This window comes from Euprymna scolopes, chromosome 25 (genome assembly GCF_053919585.1).
Source record: "Euprymna scolopes isolate OS-2025 chromosome 25, ASM5391958v1, whole genome shotgun sequence".
NCBI classification, from domain to species: Eukaryota; Metazoa; Mollusca; class Cephalopoda; order Sepiida; family Sepiolidae; genus Euprymna; species Euprymna scolopes.
The window spans coordinates 27,706,667-27,729,166 of NC_136506.1; the positions used below are offsets into that span (position 1 = coordinate 27,706,667).

The window sequence follows — 22,500 nt, forward strand, 5'->3', positions numbered from 1 at the left end:
ATATAGATACAGAGATATATATATATAAACATACAAACATACATGCATACATAAAATACACTTATACATACAAACTCACACAAATATAGACATATACATATATACATGCATACATGTACCGTGCCACCAAATGATACATCTAAAGTAGAAACAGACATGAATACATTTACTATATAAATTCACTTTTTCTATCAAATTCCACACGTCTAGTTATGTTTCATGGCCCCATCCGCTTGTTACACTTTCCTAAGTTGTAGGTTTTTTCCGTAAAAATTGACACTACGTAAAAATTTATATTGAATTCAGCATGAATTTCATAGGGTTATCCACATATTTAACAAACATTCTTTCGATGGTAAGGCAGATATACATAAGATGTATCACGATACAATAATAATATATAATAACATATGACAGAAATCAGAGTATTTAGGTTATACAAACCGGTATATAAGTTTATATATTGTAGTACTTACCTTCATCTTTGTTTATTCACTCTAATACCCTTATTCCCTTTTCTTCCATTCACCCTTCATTCCTTACTTTCTTTCATCTATTTATTTCTTCATTTTCTTTTTTTTTTTATATTAATAAATTATTTTTCCTACCCGGGTATATAAAGATCATATATCCATACATGCACACACCCAAAAATATCCATATGCATACATTATTACGAGCTTCACTCAAAACGATCTATTACTCATTTGGTTCAAATATACCTTCATACAGGTACTTATTTCGGCTAGTAATACCATAACTGCTCGATGAAGTAGAATATTAAGTGACTTACGTAACCCATACGGGTATGATTATAGTTGCGACCTCACTTATCCTCTTTGTGGGGGGGGTTATTTGATGTCACTTTTGAAGGTAATTCTTGGCCTGAAGACGTAATCCCCCAACGTGGGTGATTACAGAAACATGTATGCACATATGTAGCCATTAATATTTGTATAAATAAAATTAATATACCTGCTCTGTTCACTCATTGAGCACTATTTTGGTAGACATTGTTGTTTCATTGGATGTACTTCTAGGAAACTAAACTCTACTGGCTATATATATATATATATATATATATATCCTATTTTCATTCCAAACCAGGCACAGGGACACTTTGATGTAGGGGCCTACTATCAGAGACATAACTTGCAGGGATACTATGAAGGGAGTTGAGCAGCAAGATGTCTGTTCACATTACAATTGAACGTCTGCATGTCACTAGAGTTGGGGAAGCAGGAACCTGGAAGTGAGTTCTAAAGTCTAGCAGTTCTGAGGAAGAAACTATTAGAGTAGAGATATTTACTGTAAAAAGAAACTCTTAGAGTAGGGATCTTTACTGCAAAAGGTGGAATTTTGTTGCTTTTCGGTTTTGTGGAGGGTATTTACGTCGAAAGGTTAAAAGGGCTTGTAATTCGTCGGAACATTCACCTTTAAAATACTTGTAGAACAGGCAGAGTAATGCAACATTTAGTCGATGGGACAGAGGCTGAAGCTTTGTTTACAGTTCAGGACCTATCATGTTGACAACTCTCCTTTGAACGTTGTCTAGGAAGGAGAGATTAGTAACAGATGCATCAGCCTAAATGTGACAACTACTACATAGATGGGCGAATGGCCGCCTTGTAGACACACAGGATACTTTCAAGTGTAAGTAGCTTTCTAGCATGGTAAAGAGGGTCCACGTTCTTCGCAGCGATTTTAAAAATGCTCTCAAAGTATCTGTTCCAACTCATGTTTCCTGTGAATGTTAAGCCGAAGAGTTTGAAGTACTGTCAGGTAATGTATCTTTATGCATACCTATTGGTGGTTGAGACAGTGTCTTGTAATTATTGAAAGAAACAAGCTTAGTCTTATCAGCATTGAATGTGCCCATCCATTGTTGTGTTTCTACTGCAGATTCGAGATCTCCCTCTCGTGTTTCTGCCATTTGCTCAAATATGTGTTCATTCTTCCCCCTCTCTGTTTATATATATATATATATATATATATATATATATATATATATAAAGCAGGCTTCTTCAGTCTTGGACAGACTATGGATACCCACGAAGGGTTGCTTGCACGTGAAATTTTTGTGGCAGGAGGTGCGGAATCTCCAACCATACCTCTCCTGAGACGACATTGCTAAAAACCAGTGGCAAGTGAAGTAGAGGACGACTGGAAACAGATGCCGAGATGAGAAGAGAGCACATATAGCGCCTAGAATTCCCAAATGGTCACCCATCTGGTACTAACCAGGCTCAACGTTGATTAAATTCGGTGATCTGACGAGAACCGGTGTGTCAACGCGATTGTGCCGCATATATATATATATATATATATATATATATATATATATATATATGTATATATATACATATATATATACATACATATATATATACATGCATATATATACATATATATATGTATATATACATACATACATATATATATATATATATATATATACAGTTTTTAAAATATAATTATCCACTTACACATGTTTCGTCGTCTACGACTCATCAGAGTGGTTGAATCTAACGAGATTCGAAATCTGGACCCCATGAAGAAAACCCTAAACTTCTCACAATGTGCTATCTTGCACGACTACTTGGATATTTAGCTAAATTCAGCCACTCTGCTGTGTTGTAGTTATTATATATTAGGATATTATCTTGACTGGTTCGGTATTAAACGTAAGGTAAAAAATTTTTTTGTAAAAAAATTAAGTAAAAAAAAGTAAACGGAAAGCAACTGGGACATGTGCATGCGAGTCTTATGAGTTTTTGTAAACAGTCTACTTCTTGTAAGTAAAGAAAATGCTTGGACTGAAATCGAAACCAAAACCTAAAGACAGGCAGTTTAGTACGAAAACCATTAGACTAGTCTGACACGTTCTTTACAAAGGATTTTTTATTAATACTTAATCTTAACATAAATAATCTGTCATGTGAACGATTAAAGAATGCGCATTCGCAAAGCAGTTGACAAACAAAAAATAATCCGATGACCCCCCAACGCGTATTCATTTTTCAATTTTGACCCCATAGCATCCCTTTATCCAATTAAAAAAGTTTTCCACGTGTTTAAATGCCCTATTTACCGAATTCCAATCTGTAGATCAAACATTTGTTGAGTATATATATATATGGTGAGAATTTTTCTCACACACTCCTATATATATATATACATATATATATATATATATATATATATATGTATATGTATATATATATACATATATATGTGTGTATATATATATATATATATATATATATATATATATATATATATATATATATATATATATGGGTGTGTGCGTGTATGTGTATATGAAAATAATGTATATATATATGCACACATACGTACAGACATACGTACATACATGCGTATATATATATATTTTTTGTACATTATATATGTATATATGCATGGATTTCGGCGTGATAGAGAAGAAAATGAACCATTTCGCCCTTAGTCGGTCACTGAACCATTTTGCCTTTAATCAAGTTTCTAACCGGCATTCTTTAGAAATATAATCTCCTAGCGTTTGTCGGTTTGATCTGCAGGTTATCGTCAGGCCTGGCTTACTAAACTTTTGGGTTTGTCGGGATCGCATTGCTGCAATTCAATAGAGGCGTTCCTTGATGGAAATCCAAGAAGTTCCGCTTTCCAATTATAGCTAAAGAATGGTGTACTTTCTTTCATTTAATTACCATGCTTGCAAGTCAGATTCAAAGATGCAAATTCCTCAGCCATTTTCTTTAATTTTTAGAAATTTATTCAAGCAATTAAATCCGCACACACACGCCTACTTGAATAAATTTATTTTTAGATAAGTGGTTTGAGCATATAAAGGGCACAATATGATAGTAGACTAATAGAGTTTCAGATTCATTAAATCAAACAATTACACTAAACAAAATAAATAAGCAATTAAAAATATAAAAAAAAAACATATGAAATAAAATACGCATCAGATGCGATTGAAAGCTAAATCACAACGCAATATTATGAAAATAAACAAATACTTTTACTTGCTTGAAATTTATAATTTAAATATATTTCGGGTTAAAACTCCATCCTCTGTATATATTTATTATATTTAAAAGATAAATTTCAAACAAGTAAAATATTTGTTCTATTTTCGTAATATTGCGTTGTAATTTGGCTTTCAAGCGCACTTGATGCGTATTTGATTTTATTCAAATTAAACCAACGCTTCTATAACGGAACTCATACCCCTGATGATAAAAATACACTTTCTGGACATATTTCAAACACCAGTCGACATCACACTCCCAATAAAAACATGAGCCCGTTTTATCAATTGCTTAAAACAGAACAACACGCAGAGCCTCTTGTCGAGATGCTGAGATAAACCTAATATAATATTTGATCATTTGTGTTCAGTGATAAATTGGCCATCTCAACTGTGAACTGTGAGAGGCCAAAGATCCGAGTCTTCCATAGACATTCCTAGAACGCAAAAAGGAGAACAGAAAGAACGGAAGACAGATGGACGATTTGTAGGGGATTGTGTTTTTTAAGTAGAAAAGGAATGAGATAGATAATACGTTTGCGGATTCCGCGTGACACGCCACACTAACTCGCTGTCACTTTAATCAACGTTACGACAAACGAACAGGTGAGCGGTCTTTTAACTACTTTAACTTCATGAGAATATAATCCACAAAAAAGTATTTATATCTTTGTCTTGTCCTTGCAGGTACTATTTTGTCTTATTTGGCCCGACTTGGCTAGTAAACACAATCGTATTATGTAAAAACAGTTGTTATTTCTCAAATTCTTTCTCATATATATATATATATATATATATATATATATATATATATATATATATATATATATATATATACGAGAAAGACGTAAAGAAAAGTTAAAATTAAAATCATTAAATTCAACGTTATTTCACGCGGTTAATGGTAGCCGAATGGATACGGTATTTGCTAATCGAGCCAGAGATGGCTCCTGTTGCCGAGTTCGAATTTGGCGACTGGCGTTAATCGTGCACCCCGCACTGAAGATTCCCGAAAGGATGAAACACTAGTGTATGTTGGTATTTAATTATTATGGTAAAAAATAATTATGACAACCCCTTTAAGAAACTCGTTTCTGTCCGTTGAGCACTTTAAGTTGAATTAAGTCGGTCAATTTAGCTCTTATGCATAGATCATCGTATAACGATTAGATCAATGTCTGGCTGACGTAAAGAACTTTTAAAATTAAAATGTTTAAATTCAACGTTATTTCATGCAGTTAATGGTAGCCGAATGGATACGGTCTTTGATAATCGAGCCAGAGATAGCACGTGTTGCCGAGTTCGAATTTGTCGACTGGTGTTAATCGTGAAAACCCACACTGATGATTCTCGAAAGGATGAAACACTAGTGTCTGTAGGTATTTAATATTATAGTAAAAATAATTATATATATATATATATATATATATATATATATATATATATATATATATATATATATATATATACAGAATGTCGGAGAAAGCGGATAAATACAGAAAATTTGTAATATTCCAATGCTAATATATGAACATTACATTATTCTAATTAGACGGCTTATTATAATTCTCTTAAATAGGCCAATCTTAGTTGAACGAGTTTTGTAATTATATTTTTAAAATATTATGATTTTTACCTACAGACACCAGTGCTTCATACTTATACAATCAACAGGGTAAGAAGTGCTATTACCGCGGTTCGAAGTATTTGAACATAGTTACAAAATAACATTTGGCTCTGCAGTTTCTCTGTCTTTTCCGTCTGTCTGTCTCTATCTCGCCCTCCCTCCCTCTCTCTCTCTCTGTCTCTGTCTGTCTGTCTGTCTGCCTCTCTTTCTCCGCACACACACGAACACACACACACACACACATAGATATATATAGAAAATCTAACTTCTGTATAATACCTAAACGGTAAAAAAAATCGTGATTCCTACAAGAATAACAGAACTAGAATAAACTCTTGGACGATATCTAATGCACTGATCACAAAAGATTAATTACAAACAAAGCAGATTAAAATAAATACATCAAATTAATTTTTTTATTCATAAATTCTTGAAGCATAAAAAGCTTCTTAGGCCACACACACTTACACACATATACATATATATATGTGTATGTATATATATGTGTATATATATGTATATATTAGTGTTGCGACGATTAAACAGAATGGAAATAAAAAATCTGGAATCAGAATAATCGGAATTTTCTGGAGTATCGGAATCGGAAAAATTATCGGATATTTTCCGATGCCAAAACGATTCCTTTTAATTATCTTTATTGTTATTAATTGATTCTGTTCAAAACAAAACATTCCAATGCTGTAGTAATTGTAAACTAATAAATATTTAAAGTCAATAGATACCCCACACACACAAGTGTATATTTATGTTTAGGAAAAAATGTGTGTGCATTTAACACGTGTTTTTACGGTCATCAGATATATATATATATATATATATATATTTATATACGTATGTACGCATATATATATATATATATAATATTGTTAATATATATATATGCATATATATATGCATATATATATATATATATATATATATATATATATATATATATATATATATATATTATGTTAAATCCCCGAAACAGTATTTCATGGTAAACAACTGATGATCTCTTAAAATATATATTATTACAGGTACTATAGTGAATTCGAAAGAGCAAGTTGATGCAGTGATTGCAGGTGATTGAATGACTTACTGGCTAAATGGTTTTCTAACGAATGATAAAATATATATATATTTTTTTGTATAGTTTTAAATGTTAAAACCTTCCAAGACTATATATATATATATATATATATATATATATATATATATATATATATAAACATACTCTTATGATACTATAGATTAATAGTAATGCAAAATAGTAATCCAAATAATCCTTGCCAAGATGATCCTTATATTATTAAATATATTATTCAACTCGTCCCTTCTTTACTACGTACATTGTTCTTTGGAAAAGGCCAAACTGCTTCAAAAGAAGCTAAATTGACAAAATTGGCTTGGAAATGCTAATCTGGCCAGCATGCTAAGAGATTAACAGAAGCACCAGCTGTCGGAAACCTGTATATGCCAATTAGGAACTGTGTGCGAAAAGAAATAAAAAAAAAAGCAACACCTGCTCGGAGAAAAACAAAGTGGACGTCGAAGAAGATGGACGTCTGAAGCGGTAGCGAGAAGTGGTTGGCTACGGCCCGTGTGAGATAGTAGAAAGTCGACATCGAAGGATATGGACGCGTAAACGCGACTAATAACTAACTTCGACCGGCGTGGGGTCGGACAGGATAGTGTACACCGGGCGAGATGGACGATGGCGAGAGATTTTTTAAGTGGTACCTGAAGTAACGGTAATAACTGTTAGTGTTAAAAAAAGGAAAAATGACGACGCGGATTTTTATTTATTTCTATTCCTGTTTTATTTGCTTGTTCCTACTAAAAGTGCGACGGCCACGTTACAGACGTATCTCCTTAGATTATAGTGATCAAATTTATTACTTAATGTTCAAACATGTTTGACATATTATTTTCATTAAATCACCGAAGTTAAGCAACGTCTAGCCTGATCAGTACTAGATAACGTACGATCTCTCCTTTTTTATTTTTAATTCAATTTTCACCCCAAACAAGGCACAGTGCCACTTTGAAGTAGGGGGCTAATATCGGGGACATGTTACCTGGGTATGAACAGCAAGATGTCTGTTCACATTACACTTCAACTTCTGCATATCTACTGTGAAGAGGTGGGATTTATTTGCTTGTCGAATTTGTCGAGGGTATTCTCGTAGAAGGGATACAAGTGATTGTAGTTCGTCAGAGCATTCACCATTAAAGTACTTGCAGAACAGGCAGAGGGATGCAACATTTCGTCGATGGGACAGAGGCTGAAGCATAGATATGACTAATAAAGTTAAGCAACGTTGAGCCTGTTCAATACCATATGGGTTACCATTTGGAAATACCAGGCGCTGTATGGAAGAGGACGTCGACAAAACGCTGCAAGATACTGCGACAACCCAGCGTTGTAATCTTCCTTCACGTATACAAGTGACTAGGAGGTGCTTTCTTTTAAATTTGGTATCTCCCAGAAAGTTAAGTTTATTCTACGAAGCTGGTTCAACCTGCCTAATATGAGTACTGCTTCCGTATGATATGTTTTAGGTACAATCCTTTTAATATATATATATATATATATATATATATATATATATACTAGCATTTCAGCGCGGCGTTGCCTGGCTGTTTGGAGGTGTATGTTAAGTGAAAAAAAAAGCGGTAAATTTTTAAAACGTTGACCCCTATTATGCCCCCTTAACATTTATTTTTTGGCCCCAAATCAAGGTATTAAGTAAGATCCATATCCATGGAACCTATATCTAAAATTTCAAGTTTTAGTTTGTATGTCTCGATTGTTATTATCACATAATTTCGTGCTTCTTCCTGTGTCAAGTGTCAAACTTTTAAAACCGTCAAAGAATTTTGAACTGAATACTTTATGTTCGACTCTTGCGTATAATATTTGCATTCCATTCGACATGCCTTGCAACATACTTTCCGTTATTGTTTGAAAATGTGTCACTGTCTTTCCATCAGATAATCGTCACATATTCACAATCGTCTTAGTGGTCTAGGCCATGTGTCTCTCTGGCTTTAAACGCATGTATTACCCTCGGACACGTGTTATTTGTACAGCTGGGCCAATTTTTTTCCGCCTATGTGCTCAGCCATTTGGAATAAGCGCCAAGGAATTCTATACCTAATTGACGTTTTAAATCAACGCGTTTCTTTGTGTTACTTTACTGATGTTTAAGACGCATGATTACTAAGGCATAACATTGACACTCAAAAGAAGATGGTTGCGATTCGCCAAGTGAATACCGTTAGTCAGCGACGAAATCCATCATTCGAAATTAGCATTATTTGTCAGAATCCAATACCTTATATATATATATATATATATATATATATATATATATATATATATATATAAATATATATAATTTGTCTTTACATAAACAGAAATTTGTTGCTACACAGTTATGAGCATGTTTCAGCCTTCTAATGTTTAGTAACTAGGCAACAAACACTTATTTACGAAAGCGGAATTTAACTGAAAACCGAAAATCGACTTTCAGCAAAACAAGGCCGTTTTTTTAAAAAACTTTTAAAGGGTCATGGGGTCATATATATATATATATATATATATATATATATATAGATAGATAGATAGATAGATAGATAGATAGATAGATAGATAGACATATACATAGGTTGAGCATTTGGGCAGTGACATACAAATTACCATTAGCGTATGAAGCGATGCTCCTTGTGTAAACACATTGAGCTTAGGTACTTTGGACAATGTAAAAAACATTGTTAATTCGCTGCCCGCATAGCAGCAGCCGTATAGCGCAACACTTAGAAGCTTCGACTGTCGTTTGGGCGATTGGGTTTCGATCCTGGCTTGAGGTAGTTGCTGTCTAGTCGCACTGATGAGCTGTGAAACAGCGGAACACTACTGTATACGGATAACTGTACACACACACACACATATATATATATAATGTAAAACTCTTTATCACTAAATTTAACGATAAAGATAAACTCCTAAATTAAAACAAAAAACATCAATAAATTGTAACAATACAAATCACACCTCCTTAATCACTTACATAGCCCTCCCCCTAGGTCTCTATCGCACACACCTCTAAGATCTCACGAAAATGCACCTTTTCACTTATATCTCCACAAAATTAAACATTGCTTAATTTCATTACTACATCATCTTTGTCAGCATCGCTCCAGAAAATTGTAGCATATGTCTATACGCATTACTTCCAAGCAATTTCTCTAAACACTCAAAATATTTATCTATTTCCCTTAATTAAACCACGGACATTTTAGCAGTTGGTATATAGATGTATGTTAAATCCCATATCGAGTCTCCCTCAAACGTTTTAATGAGGTTCACTCATAATAGAAATATTCGACAAGATTAAAGTTTTTTGTATGTGTCGTGTTGGTGTCCTTGCCCCAACTCTTATACTATAGAAATGATATCACCTTTAATACAACTTAATCCAAACAAATACAACGGAATTAATAATCAGCCTTAACTTAAACTTTAAGTTTAATTTTTGTTCTATTTGAAATCAGTAGTTTTCTCTACTATATTAAAGCACTCTAACCCATAACTTTTAAATCGCCAACTCTAAACTCTGACTAGGTCTAACTTCTCACAACCACCAAGTACATTATATATTTAAACAGTAAAAAATATACACCGTTATATAACATAAACTTCAAGAATAACTTTGAAATATTCTTATTTGAATCCACTCCAAATGAATAAAAAACATATATGTTTGCATGTACATATATATATATATATATATATATATATATATATATATATATATATATATATATATATATATACATATATATAGATATAGATATATATGTGTGTGTGTGTGGGGTGTGCTTGTGTGTTTGTGCCTGTGTTTGCGTGTGTATCTATATATCTATACAAGTGTTTGTGTGTGCGTGTGCTTGTCTGTCTGTCTGTGTACATTTCCCTACACAATATCTCTGTCAATTTTCAGTCTACAGAGTCGAAATTTGATAAACAGGGTACTGAGATTTGGTAAAATTTTTCTTATGTGTTTTCGGCCAGAAATCTTGCTGTTAAAGGGTCAAAATTCAACGATTTGACCTCTGAAAACTTTACCAAACTCCTCCGCCAATTTTGGGTCAAAACACTTGAAATTTTCGATATAGATTCCTTGGACATGCGTCTAACTTAATACCTTGATTTTAGCCCTAAACAATAAATGTTAAGGGGTCATAATAGGGATAAAACTTAAAATAAATTGACCACTTTTTTTTGCTCAACACACACCCGGGTACGCCCGGGCTGAAATGCCAGTGTATATATATATATATATATATATATATATATATATATATATTATTTTTAAAATATAATTATCCACTGACACGTGTTTCGTCGTTTACGATTCATCATAGTGGCCGAATCTAGCGAGATTCGAAATCAGGACCCCATTATAAGAAGCCTAAACCTCTACCACGGGACCAACTCGCTCGACTACTGAATGTATCGCGTTTTTATGTAGATGTTTTTATTTGTTTTTGTTAGCGATACTCATTGAACGAATTCAATTATTTATGCGAAAGTATATATATATATATATATATATATATACGTGGATCCCTTCAAATCAATTATCTAGACTTATCTTACACCTTATGTTCTATTTTTTGAAATCCATTATTCTTTACATTTTGATTTTTCAATTTACTTTAACCCCTTTCTTTCCACTATTATCAACATTATTAATCAATATTGTATGATTCAAGTCTATCGTCTCGTTGTTGTCCAACTACCCCAAATTTTAATCGATCCCGTTTTAAAGTTTAAATTATCTCTTTATAACAAATATTATGTTACATTCTAGAAGTACAAGTTTTCGTCGAAGAACAATGAGAATAATTCAATTTATGTATAGTTTTTCTGCTTTAGAAAAAATGAAATATTTACACCTATCTGGACGCATTTCCAAGAACCGAGCTTCATCATGCCTCATCCCGACATAAGAGAGTCGCGGATCGTCAATCATCACCCTTTGATGTGAATTGATCTGCTGTCTTACTAAAGCAGAACGTGCACGGAGAAGTTAGACTCTCACTTAATCAATTCGCCCTTAACGAAAGAATATAATGCCTGGGAATATACACCTTGCAGGACTGAAAAGAGGTATAGATAACTCCCTTCAACAGAGAATTTGGAGCCAACACTGTAGTTTCTTGTCCGTCGGTATAAGCGTTGAGAACGAATCCTCGGCTGATAAGAAATTTCCGTTGAGTGAACAGCACCGGGGAAGCTCCGGAAGTAAGAAATAAGAAATAATAATAAAAAAAATGAAACTCCTTCTCTGGACATATTCGGCTGCTAATGGCGCGCAAGCAAAGCGAGTGAGTGGGGTGGAGAGCTGTTGAGTGTTGAGTGAATGGGAAACTTTAGAATTGGATCCGAGAAAAGTTTTGGACGAGGTTTTAGATTAATTCAAGACGTAAGATGCTCTCAGTCGAGGGATTACTCTCGCTTAATATCCGCGAAGACACTCTTCTTTTCTTTTTTTATTTCCTCTTTTAAAGTAGTTTGCTATAAGCTTTTTATTTTGTATTATTTTATTGCTATTCATGCTTAACGTAAATGTCTCGCCCTGCCTTTACAACAACAGCATTGTTTATTTCTTTTATTTACATGTAATTTGGTTTGTGGTTGTTTTTCCCCTGTAATAAAATAAAAGAACAATACAAAAATATTCAAATTTCGTTAACAACCCTTTCGGTTGTTTTGTTTTTTTCTAGAATAATTCATGAACCAAGTGTTACAACGAGACAGAGTGAAGAGAGTAATGGCGCCGCTCATCTCATAAACTGGGGTTCGCTTAGAAACTTATGGAATTGCTAAACAATTGCCCATTAGCTCAATTGTCTCAGGTCCTCATGTCGTAGCGATCATCATTCAACTGACGATCTCTATAAAGCTTATTCTCGAATGAATCCAGAAAAATAACAATTTAAAAACTTTGCCACTAGTACATACATACTTTTTTTTTTTTACACAGTGATCACCACTTATCAAGGCCCTGAAGCCACTCAGGGATAAGGGTTACTGCAAGTACATTACGTTAGTGAGGAGATTTGCTGAAGTGTTTACTTAAGGGGGCGGTTCATTAGGAATTTGTTAACATTGGACTAAGTTGTAGTCCGGAGGGAAGCAGGCAGACGGAACAGAGTTCCACAGGCGTGCAGTTCTAAGAAAGAAGCTTTGTTCATGGAATCCGCGTTTTGATTTAGGCACAGATATAGAGTGGGGGAAATTTTTCACAGTGGATTCAGCTAGATGGGTGTTTTTCGTGAAAGATTGGTGAGGGGGGGACCAGAGATTGGAGTTCAGACGAGTATCTGCCATGGAAATAACGATAAAACAAGGACAGGCTCGCAACGTCTCTTCTGTGGGAGAGAGGTTGCAGGGTAGAGAAAAGGGCATCCCCCACTAAGCCACGAAGTCTATTTTGTACTCTGTCAAGGCAGGATAGGCTGTTTTTAGCAACTCCTGCCCAGATATGGCAACAACTTCCATTCATATATATATATATATATATATATATATATATATATATATATATATATATATATATATATAGTTTTTCGGTGGGAAGGTATCCAAAAATTGAAAATAATTGAATTTCAACAAGAGTCGTTGATAGTGCTCAATCATAAGAAAGCAAGTTATATTTTTTTAAATGTAAATACAGTCATATCTTGCTACGATGTGCAGACCGTTTCAATCATATTAGCTATCATCAGGTAAGAAAAAATAATATACAGGGTGACCCATAAGTCGCGCACCAAAGGATTTGAAGAAAAGAAAATATATTTTGCCCGCAGATTTTACAGTTACACATCACTTAATTCTTTGGTGCGTGATTTGTGGGCCACCCTGAATATATACATAAATATATTATTATTATTAAATATTATTTACGTGTATAAAAGAATACCTACGGATACACATATTTCTAGCTGTAATCACCTAAGATTAGGCTCGAACTCATGAAAACAGTCTGACACCGTACAAATGTGCCACGACCGGTCACTACTTGAACGCCCAATTTTTTATCGCTTAAAATTTGTTGTGGAATTTTATAAGCAACTTCGAAACGCTGTTATTTTTTTTTTCGTTAGCGGGGTTTTAAGAGCTATATATTCTTCCTTGTATGCATATATATTTATATAAATAAATCGCCCCTGTATTTATTTTTATTAAATATTATGTATGTGCATAAAAGTTTTGCTATGGACATGTATGTTTCTTGCTTTTAGCCCTCGTCAGCATAGGTTAGCATTGAACTCAATACACCAGTATCCGCAAACTGATGCTATACGAATATGCCACGATGGAACACCAACGCACGATTTTTTATCGCTTTTAAATTTAAGATTTGTTGTTCTCGTTTTTTAGCCATATATATATATATATATATATATATATATATATATATATACTAACCTTGGTGGCCGGTGTTGCCTGGGTATTTTGAGGTGTGTGTATGAGAAAAAAAAAACAAGTGGTAGTAGGCAGGTAGGCTCGAACAAATACCGCGAAAATACGTGAAAAAGAAACGTGACATCCTGACCGTGGCGTCCATTGCCAAACCGGAAGTGGCGAAGGTTTAAATTAAGTCTAGTCAATCGAAAAGAGGAGATAAATTGCGAAAATATCGGCGAAAAAAACCGACGCCTCCTTGTAGACCACTGCCTTGTTAAGGGTGAAGAAATTAATGTATTTAGCCAGGTTTTTGATATTTGTTGTCCGAAGAGTCAATCTTCAAAACGATACCAGTCTTATGAAAATCCGTCGCCCCTGTCGAATGTTTTAGGCAGACATACAAACACACATACATTTAAACAGACAGGTAAGATTTATGTAATAGTAGATATATGTGTGTGCATATATATATATATATATATATATATATATATATATATATATACTCGTATCCTTACATAGGAGTACCGACTACTGCTTAGACAGAGTCTAAAATCCAGTTAAAATTGTTGATTAAGCTACAGTGAATATCCTATGTTATGAAAAGTGACCACAGGTTATATTTAGGAAAGCATAAAAAGCATCCATCTTTGTCTATGAAAATCAAACGTGAAGTAACTCTCATAGTTTAATGGTAAAATAACTCTCATAGCTTAAATGAATGAGCTTAATTTCGATTTTATATGCAATTGTTGTTGAACGTATATTAAGTATAAATTACTTTAAACATAAATTAAATATATCAATTAAAATTACATTCCTAAATAAAACAATAAAAAATTCCATTACAACAATAAATTAATAACATCAAACTAATTACTAAAATATTATTGTGTGTCATATGCAAATGAGGTTACTCATTAAATGTAAATTTCTTTTTAATAAATAATATATTTAAAAAAAACATGCTGAAACAAAAAGTGTACATAAGTCCGTTTTTCGTATTAAAATTTGGGAAACAGTAAACTTGTATATTAATTCAATCGTGAGCAACAAAAAAAAACAAAAAAAGACAAAAACAAAAAAAAAACGGACCATACAACCTTAAGGCACAATCTTCTACATAGAATTCCAACTCACTGAGCAATAAAAGCAGAAACCGCAGCAGCAATCCTCAGCTAAAAAAATCAATTGATTCGTACACAGGAAAATACGAGAAACTCTAATCACTTGAAATAAGTTAAATAAACAAAGCCGTTAAAAAAAAAACCCATTAAAACGTGTAAATCAAATTTAATAGCTTTCTGTTAGCTATGTATCTCTTTTTCTTTTAATCCCCACACAAACTACATATTAAATCTTATACTATTCTCGTTTGTTTATATTGAACGAATTCAATCTTGTTACGTTTCTTTTCTGAATTACCTCTTAGTGTTATTAAACATAGAAAGTGATGGAAGCGCTAGTGAAGGATGCCACCTAAAATAAGAGAGACACGTATAAAGAATACAGTGTGTGTGTGTGTGTGTGTGTGTGTGTGTGTTTCAGGCTGATATGTTTAAATATGAAGAATTGTTGCTGAGTTAGTTGCATACTGTAGTTAATAAATATTGAAATTACTGTAGTATTACGAAAGTAAATAAATAATAAACTGAGGAAGAATTTAGCATGTATTTTCTTTGGTAAAAACACGTCAAATTTCTCGCTGAATAACTCAGCTTTAATATAATAAGGAAAAGTACAACGTTGGTCTTATGTTTTCTATCTATCGCATCCCTTTAGTTTCTACATGAGCGATATTTTTTAATAAGGAGAAAGAATTGCTGTTTTCTAGGTCGGAACCTATCCATTCAATCGTTTGCTACCTGTTGACTTTGAAATGGTATAGTTTTACCTTATTACACCAAAACGCTTTATGTCTTGTCTAGAGTGATATGGAGTCGCCAGTTTCCAATTGTCCTGATCTGCTGCTGTGTATTAATGTGCACTTGCCTACCGTGTATACAAAAATCTCTGTTATTTCACGATAAAAAATATGATGCTGTCGGAAACATCAATTTGTTAGAATAATTGAATTCTTGATTAATTTTTATTTATTGCGGACTATTACCCTCATCTTTTTCTCTGCTGTTTCATGACATTTCGGCCAACTATTTCTCTGGCCTTCATCATATGGTAACCGCGACGGATAGGAACTTCGAATCTCCTAACTGCATTCTCAGCAATCACTGCCATCCGTAGTTGTCGTCGTCTCTTTGGGGCACGTAGCGCAGTTGATGGAGACGTTGAACCTCTACGGTTCAAGATGATCACTGTCTGAAGATAGCGGTTTCAATCCTACCCAAAGCTGGCCAGAGGCTTACTTGGCCAAAACTTGGTGAGACGACAACAACTACGGATGGCAGTGATTACTGAGAATGCAGTTAGGAGATTCGAAGTTCCTATCCGTCGCAGTTATTTCGGACATTTTTCGGACGTAGCGGTTACCACCTGACGAAGGTCAGAGGAATAGTTGGCCGAAACGTCGTGAAACAATCAAGAAAAAGTTAAGGATAATAGCCCGCAATAAATAAAAATCAATAAATAATACTCATCACAATGAATTCCAATTAAAAATAATATAAATTGAATTCCTGATAAAAAAAAAAGTTCCATAATGCGCCTTGTAGAAAAAGCTACATACATACATAATAATCATTAACGTTTTAGATCAATCCTGAGGGAGAAACTAGTCGCTACTTTCCTCCCACCTAATCAGACTCTATCATTTAACAATTGGACAACACTAGGCACTAGACGTTAAAAACGTTTTTATTTACATATAGATGAGTGCGTCTATTTTTCTTTAACGTTCACCCATCTTGTACTGAAAAGTCGCAACGTCGCTTAACTTATGTGACCTCACAGGACCGGGTGCTATACATACTTAAAATTATCATAATGCTCTTCGTTTCTTATCTACAATTTTTCTTTGATTAAAAGAATTAGATCTACGCTTAGACAAGCGTGAATTATGTTTATTTTCTAGGGTGTGTTAATATTACTCTTTTTGTGAATGTGTCCTTGTCTCGCTGGGCTTGTGCACGCCCCGGAACGCATTTGGTGGCGAACCCAAAGGAAAAAGAATGATGTATCGGTGAAAATGTCACTCAGCCGTTGCTGACAAGAGGAAAAGACCTTAATTGACTCTTAAGGGTTGGAAATTATAAGCTACCCGCCTCCTTAGGGGTGCGATGTGACACAAGCGAGTTTTCTTTTCGATATAGTCAGCGGAGTATATAATGAAGAGAGGTAGGATGAAATCTCCTGAACTCTTATGACCCTCCTCCTGACAGGACACCCAAGAATCCGCTCTTAATCGTATTGCTTCTGTAAGAGACGGTGTTGCTATGATCTATGCTAACATTTTATCAGCTTTGACCTGATTCAAAGAATCTAAACAGAATTTATTTTATATATTATTTTAATTGGAATTCATAATTGAGAATGAGCATTATTTATATTAACTTTTTTATTGCGGACTATTATTCTCATCTTTATTAGTTGTTGTTTCACGACGTTTCGGCCAACTATTCCTCTGGCCTTCGTCAGGTGGTAACCGCGATGGATAGGAACTTCGAATCTCCTAACTGCATTCTCAGCAATCACTGCCATCCATAGTTTCTGTCGTCTCTTCGAGGCCCGTGGCGCAGTTGATAGAGACGTTGAATCTCTACGGTTCAAGATGAGCATTGTCTGAAGATAGCGGTTTCAATCCTACCCAAAGCCGGCCAGAAGCTTACTTGGCAAAACGTGGTGAGACGACAACAACTACGGATGGCAGTGATGGCTGAGAATGCAGTTAGGAGATTCAAAGTTCCTATCCGTCGCGGTTATTTCGGACATTTTGTGTGATTCAGCGTTGTTCGTTATTTACCATATATAGGACAATCTAGGAACTCATACTTTTCAGTGGAAAAAAATAATTTTTTCAATTCGGTGCATCCGTTCGAAAGTCTTATAGGTATATATATATACTCACACACACACACACACACATAATTAAATAAATAAACATTTAGAATTTTATTAATAGTATAGATTACATTCTTCGTTAGGTTGGCAAGAGTCACGTGTAAAGCCACCGAGAATTCACTTCCGTTGGATTGTTTTTGGAGGAGATTGTTTGTTTACATAAAAACGTCCCTCAATCTACGGCGATGTTGAATCGGAAACGCTCGGCGAATATCTAAGAAGAGATCTGTCGGACATCTCGTCAAATGATGATTACTCTCATCTTTGATTTCTTTCAACGTTTTATTTGTACATTTTGTTTTTTGAAAACGTCTCGTTTAACGCCATTGATATCCTTTTCAATGTTCGCGTCCTTAGCCAGTGTGCGAGTGACCGAAAATCCTGATTAGTAACTCTGTTTTTGACCCAGCGGTCATAATAAAAAATAGTAAAATTAAAAGAGACAGAGTATCGTTTGCATACCAGTTATACAAGTACAATATTCGGATCAAACTCATATATATATATATATATATATATATATATATATATATATATATATAAATATTTCTGTGGAAATATACTAAATAAAAGATGGATGAAATCCGACGATATCAAAAATAGATTGGAGGTGGAAGGACTTGAACGCTGAACGTTTCATTCGATTTATGAGGGCTTTTAAAAGAGACATGGTCATTGAGGCCATCCCTCATGAAAAAGCCCCTATAAATCGAGGCGAAACGTTCAACGTTCAGGTCCTTCCACCAATCTATTTTTCATATATATATATATATATATATATATATATATATATATATATATATATATATATATATATATATATATATAAGTAGGTTGTAGTTTGCTTGAAGCATTGTTGAAGAAAATTATAAGGAAAAATTGAAAGCCAAGAACAATGCGAGATTTTTTTTTTATAGAGTAAAATTAAATGAAAACAAAAGAAATAAATTTCTTTTTTGTTGTTGTTGTTGTTTGTTTTTTCTTTTTCACACAAATTTTAACTCTAAACAACAGTAATTTTTTTTTTCTGTTGTATTCAATGGTGTTATAATCTCAATATATTTCAGACTTATTAGTCCTTTTTCAAGAGAAGACAGCGGGAGAGTGTTAAAAATTGGAAAAGCAGCCGAAGAGTTTGCCACGTGATACCGCGAAATATAGAACAAAAAATGACGTTAGGAGAACGTTAAAATAAATCAGTTGATGTTTGAAATACTTGTTGCGTTTGTGAATCAAGGGAGATTACTAATCAAGCAAGGTTTTTTTTTTTTTTTTTTTAATTATTGTTTTTCTTATGTTTTAAACTTATATTATAAAAGCGGAGCTCAATTCCCGTCTATTGTTTAGTGTGGGAGTATTTTTTGAAATAATTAAAGATTCGAGGATACGAAGTTGACCTACGTTTCTTGAAGAAGCAAGAATGTTGATGTGAAAATCTGGTTCTGAATTAATGCAAGTGCGAATATGTTTATAGAACGACGAGGCAGTAGTGTTTAAGTGCTCTTTAATGCGGTGATGAAGCAATCTGGTAGTACTTCCGATGTAAGATGCACTGCATTTAGCGCATTGTAGGTCGTAAACAACGTGGTTCTTAAAGCATAAACCTGTGTGTGATATTGGGCAATTAGAGAGTGAACAAGGGGAAGGTGTATGCGATGGATGTTTTCGGTTGAGCTGTTGTCTTAAAGTAGATCCAGATCTCATCTTCAATCCGAAAAGCCATCCGCAGCGCCCTCGCTGCGGATGGCTTTTCGGATTGAAGATGAGATTTTGTCACTGAGGAAGGGTAGTTTTAGAAAACAATTGTTAGAGAAGGGTCGGGTGTTGCGTTTTTTCTTTTTAAGTGAGGATAGGATCGTATTAGGGTAGCCGTTTAGTGAGAGGGTCTGTAGGAAATTGTTAGTGTGTGTATGTTTGTCGGAGATGTTAGTGCATTTGTCTTGTATGCGTGAGATTTCGGCATGTGCGTAGTTTAGTTTGTCCTTGAGAGGTAGTGCAGATTTGAAATGTACGAAGAGGCGTTTGCTGGCGGGTTTTCTGTAGAATTCAGTGCATATATATGGTGAACACTCTCGTCGATTTCTACATATGAGATTCTTCCACAACAACTAACGTGAGAGTTGTGAAGGCTTTGTGTAAAACCAACCACATATTTTGGTATTACTGCTCACCTTCGTCGGTGCAGATGACTGCTACAGGACAGAGTATACAGTATACCACAGGTTTTTTTTAATCAGAGTTTTCTTCTCCTAGATGCATGTCTTAACGAAGACTGAGAGTGCATCTCTCCCAGTGAGTTATATATATATATATATATATATATATATATGTGTGTGTGTGTGTGTGTGTGTGTGTGTGTGTGTTTGAATGTGTGCGTACCCTTGTACAATGTTGCATAATACGTTGTGGTCTCAATCACAAACAACTGGAAAGAACTTTAACTCGCTTGTAACGACGACAGTTATTTCCTCACTATTACAACCGTGACGTCACTCTCGTGATCCCGAACCTTATCCACGTCTCTCCCGTGATCGTCCTCTTTCTCCTTTTTATCACTGTTTTTTTTCCTTTACCGCTGACGTCATTTCGCATGCATTGTCATATAGCCGTCCGCGCAATGTTACAATGTGGGTTGATGTATTTCTTTAATTACAGAGTTTCTGACGGTTACAGTTCGTGTGGTGTTCTTTCTAAATTTTCTATTCAATTTCGATTTCTAATCCGGTGGTTAGTCCTCTGCCTGCTTGGCATTTCTATTCTCTATGATATTTCAGAATAATTTTGTGTTTTATCTCTTTCTGTGTTAGTTCACTTTGATTTGTGAAATGTTCTTTCTAGGTTAAAATAATATTGCACATCCTTCGTGGCGCTTGGGATTTAAGCAACGTTGAGTCTGGTCAGTTCTAATATGAATGACCATTTGGGAATACCATGCGCTAATTTTGCTATTGTTTCCAGTCGTCCTGGATTTCTCCACACGATTGGATTTAATCAATGCGGTGTTACATGCGGTATCTAATGCACTCCAAACTGAACGAAGGGAATAATAATAATAATAATAATAATAATAATAATAATAATAATAATAATAATAATAATAATAATAATAACAATTATTATTATTATTATATTAATATATAATTATTCTTATATTATATATAATTATATTAATAATAATAATAATAATAATTATTATTATTATTATTATAGTTGAAAGAAAATAATAATAATAATAATAATAATTATTATTATTATTATTATTATTATTATTATTATTATTATTATTATTATTATTATTATTTACTGACTAGAGAATCATTATACAGGCAAACACCGACGATAGCTCACTGACGATAAGCTGACATTCGGTTATCGAAACAGACGTTTACATTTGAATTCGTCACTAGTAAAATCCATAGTTATCCCCTTGAGTTTGGGTGGGAAAATGCTGTTTTGTTGTTTTTGTAGTTTTTGTTACTGCTGTTTTTGCTGTTGTTATTGTTGTTGTTTATGTTGTTGTCATTGTGTTGTTACTGCTGTGCTGTATTGTTGCTTTTGTTACTATTGTGCCCATATTATTGTTATTGTTGTGGTAGTGTTTTTTGTTATTGTTATTGTTGCCTTTGTTATTGCAGTTTTTGTTGTTATTGTTGTTGCTGTTGTTTTTGTTATTATTGTTGCTGTCGTTATTGTTTTTGTAATTGTTATTATTGTGCTGTTGTTGTTTTTGTAATTGTTATTATTGTGCTGTTGTTGTTTTTGTTATTGTTATTGTTGTGCTGTTGTTGTTGTTTGTTGATTTTGTCATTGCTATCCTTATTGGTATTGTTGTTTTTGTAAATTGTTGTGCTGCTGTTATTGTTATTGTTGCGCTGTTGTCGTTGTTTTTTATTGTTGTTGTTGTGCCGTTGATGTTTCTGTTTTTGTTGCTGTTATTGCTGTTATATGTGTTCACTCAATATTTATGGATGTTCTGTTCTCTGCATTTTCAGCTGTGTGCTCAACTCTGATTTAAAGGATTACAGCTTTTACATATCAGAGTGGAACCATTTTCCGATGATGGAGAGAATATTAGCATTAACTGTGATTATTTTATCTCTTTCCCAAGAGATCAGAGGTAAGAATTCTTGCTTTCCATCACATTGGATTTACACACATTTTTTCTTGCAATAATAACTGAGGATCATATATCCGTTGTTCATACACAAAGTATATCATCATCAGTCTTAAATAATCATGACAGCAAATTAGAATTTAGAAAGTTAGAGTTCGATTGCAAATCACTATAAATCAAATTTATTAAAAATGTGAAAATTATTCATAGCAAAAATAAATATTAAAAAT

The 22,500-nt window shown here is 33.7% G+C and overlaps 1 protein-coding gene and 1 pseudogene across 1 annotated transcript in view; one reads left to right on the forward strand and one right to left on the reverse strand.

The window, feature by feature from the left end:
- Positions 1 to 22,500, forward strand: part of LOC145247304 (uncharacterized) — a 179,396-nt gene that overhangs the window by 44,820 nt on the left and 112,076 nt on the right. Inside the window, exon 2 of the mRNA XM_080108927.1 lies at positions 22,149 to 22,273. Coding sequence (XP_079965053.1) covers positions 22,213 to 22,273 — 61 coding nt within the window. The 5' untranslated portion in view covers positions 22,149 to 22,212. The remainder of the gene's footprint in view (positions 1 to 22,148; positions 22,274 to 22,500) is intronic.
- Positions 2,194 to 2,310, reverse strand: LOC145247607 (5S ribosomal RNA; annotated as a pseudogene).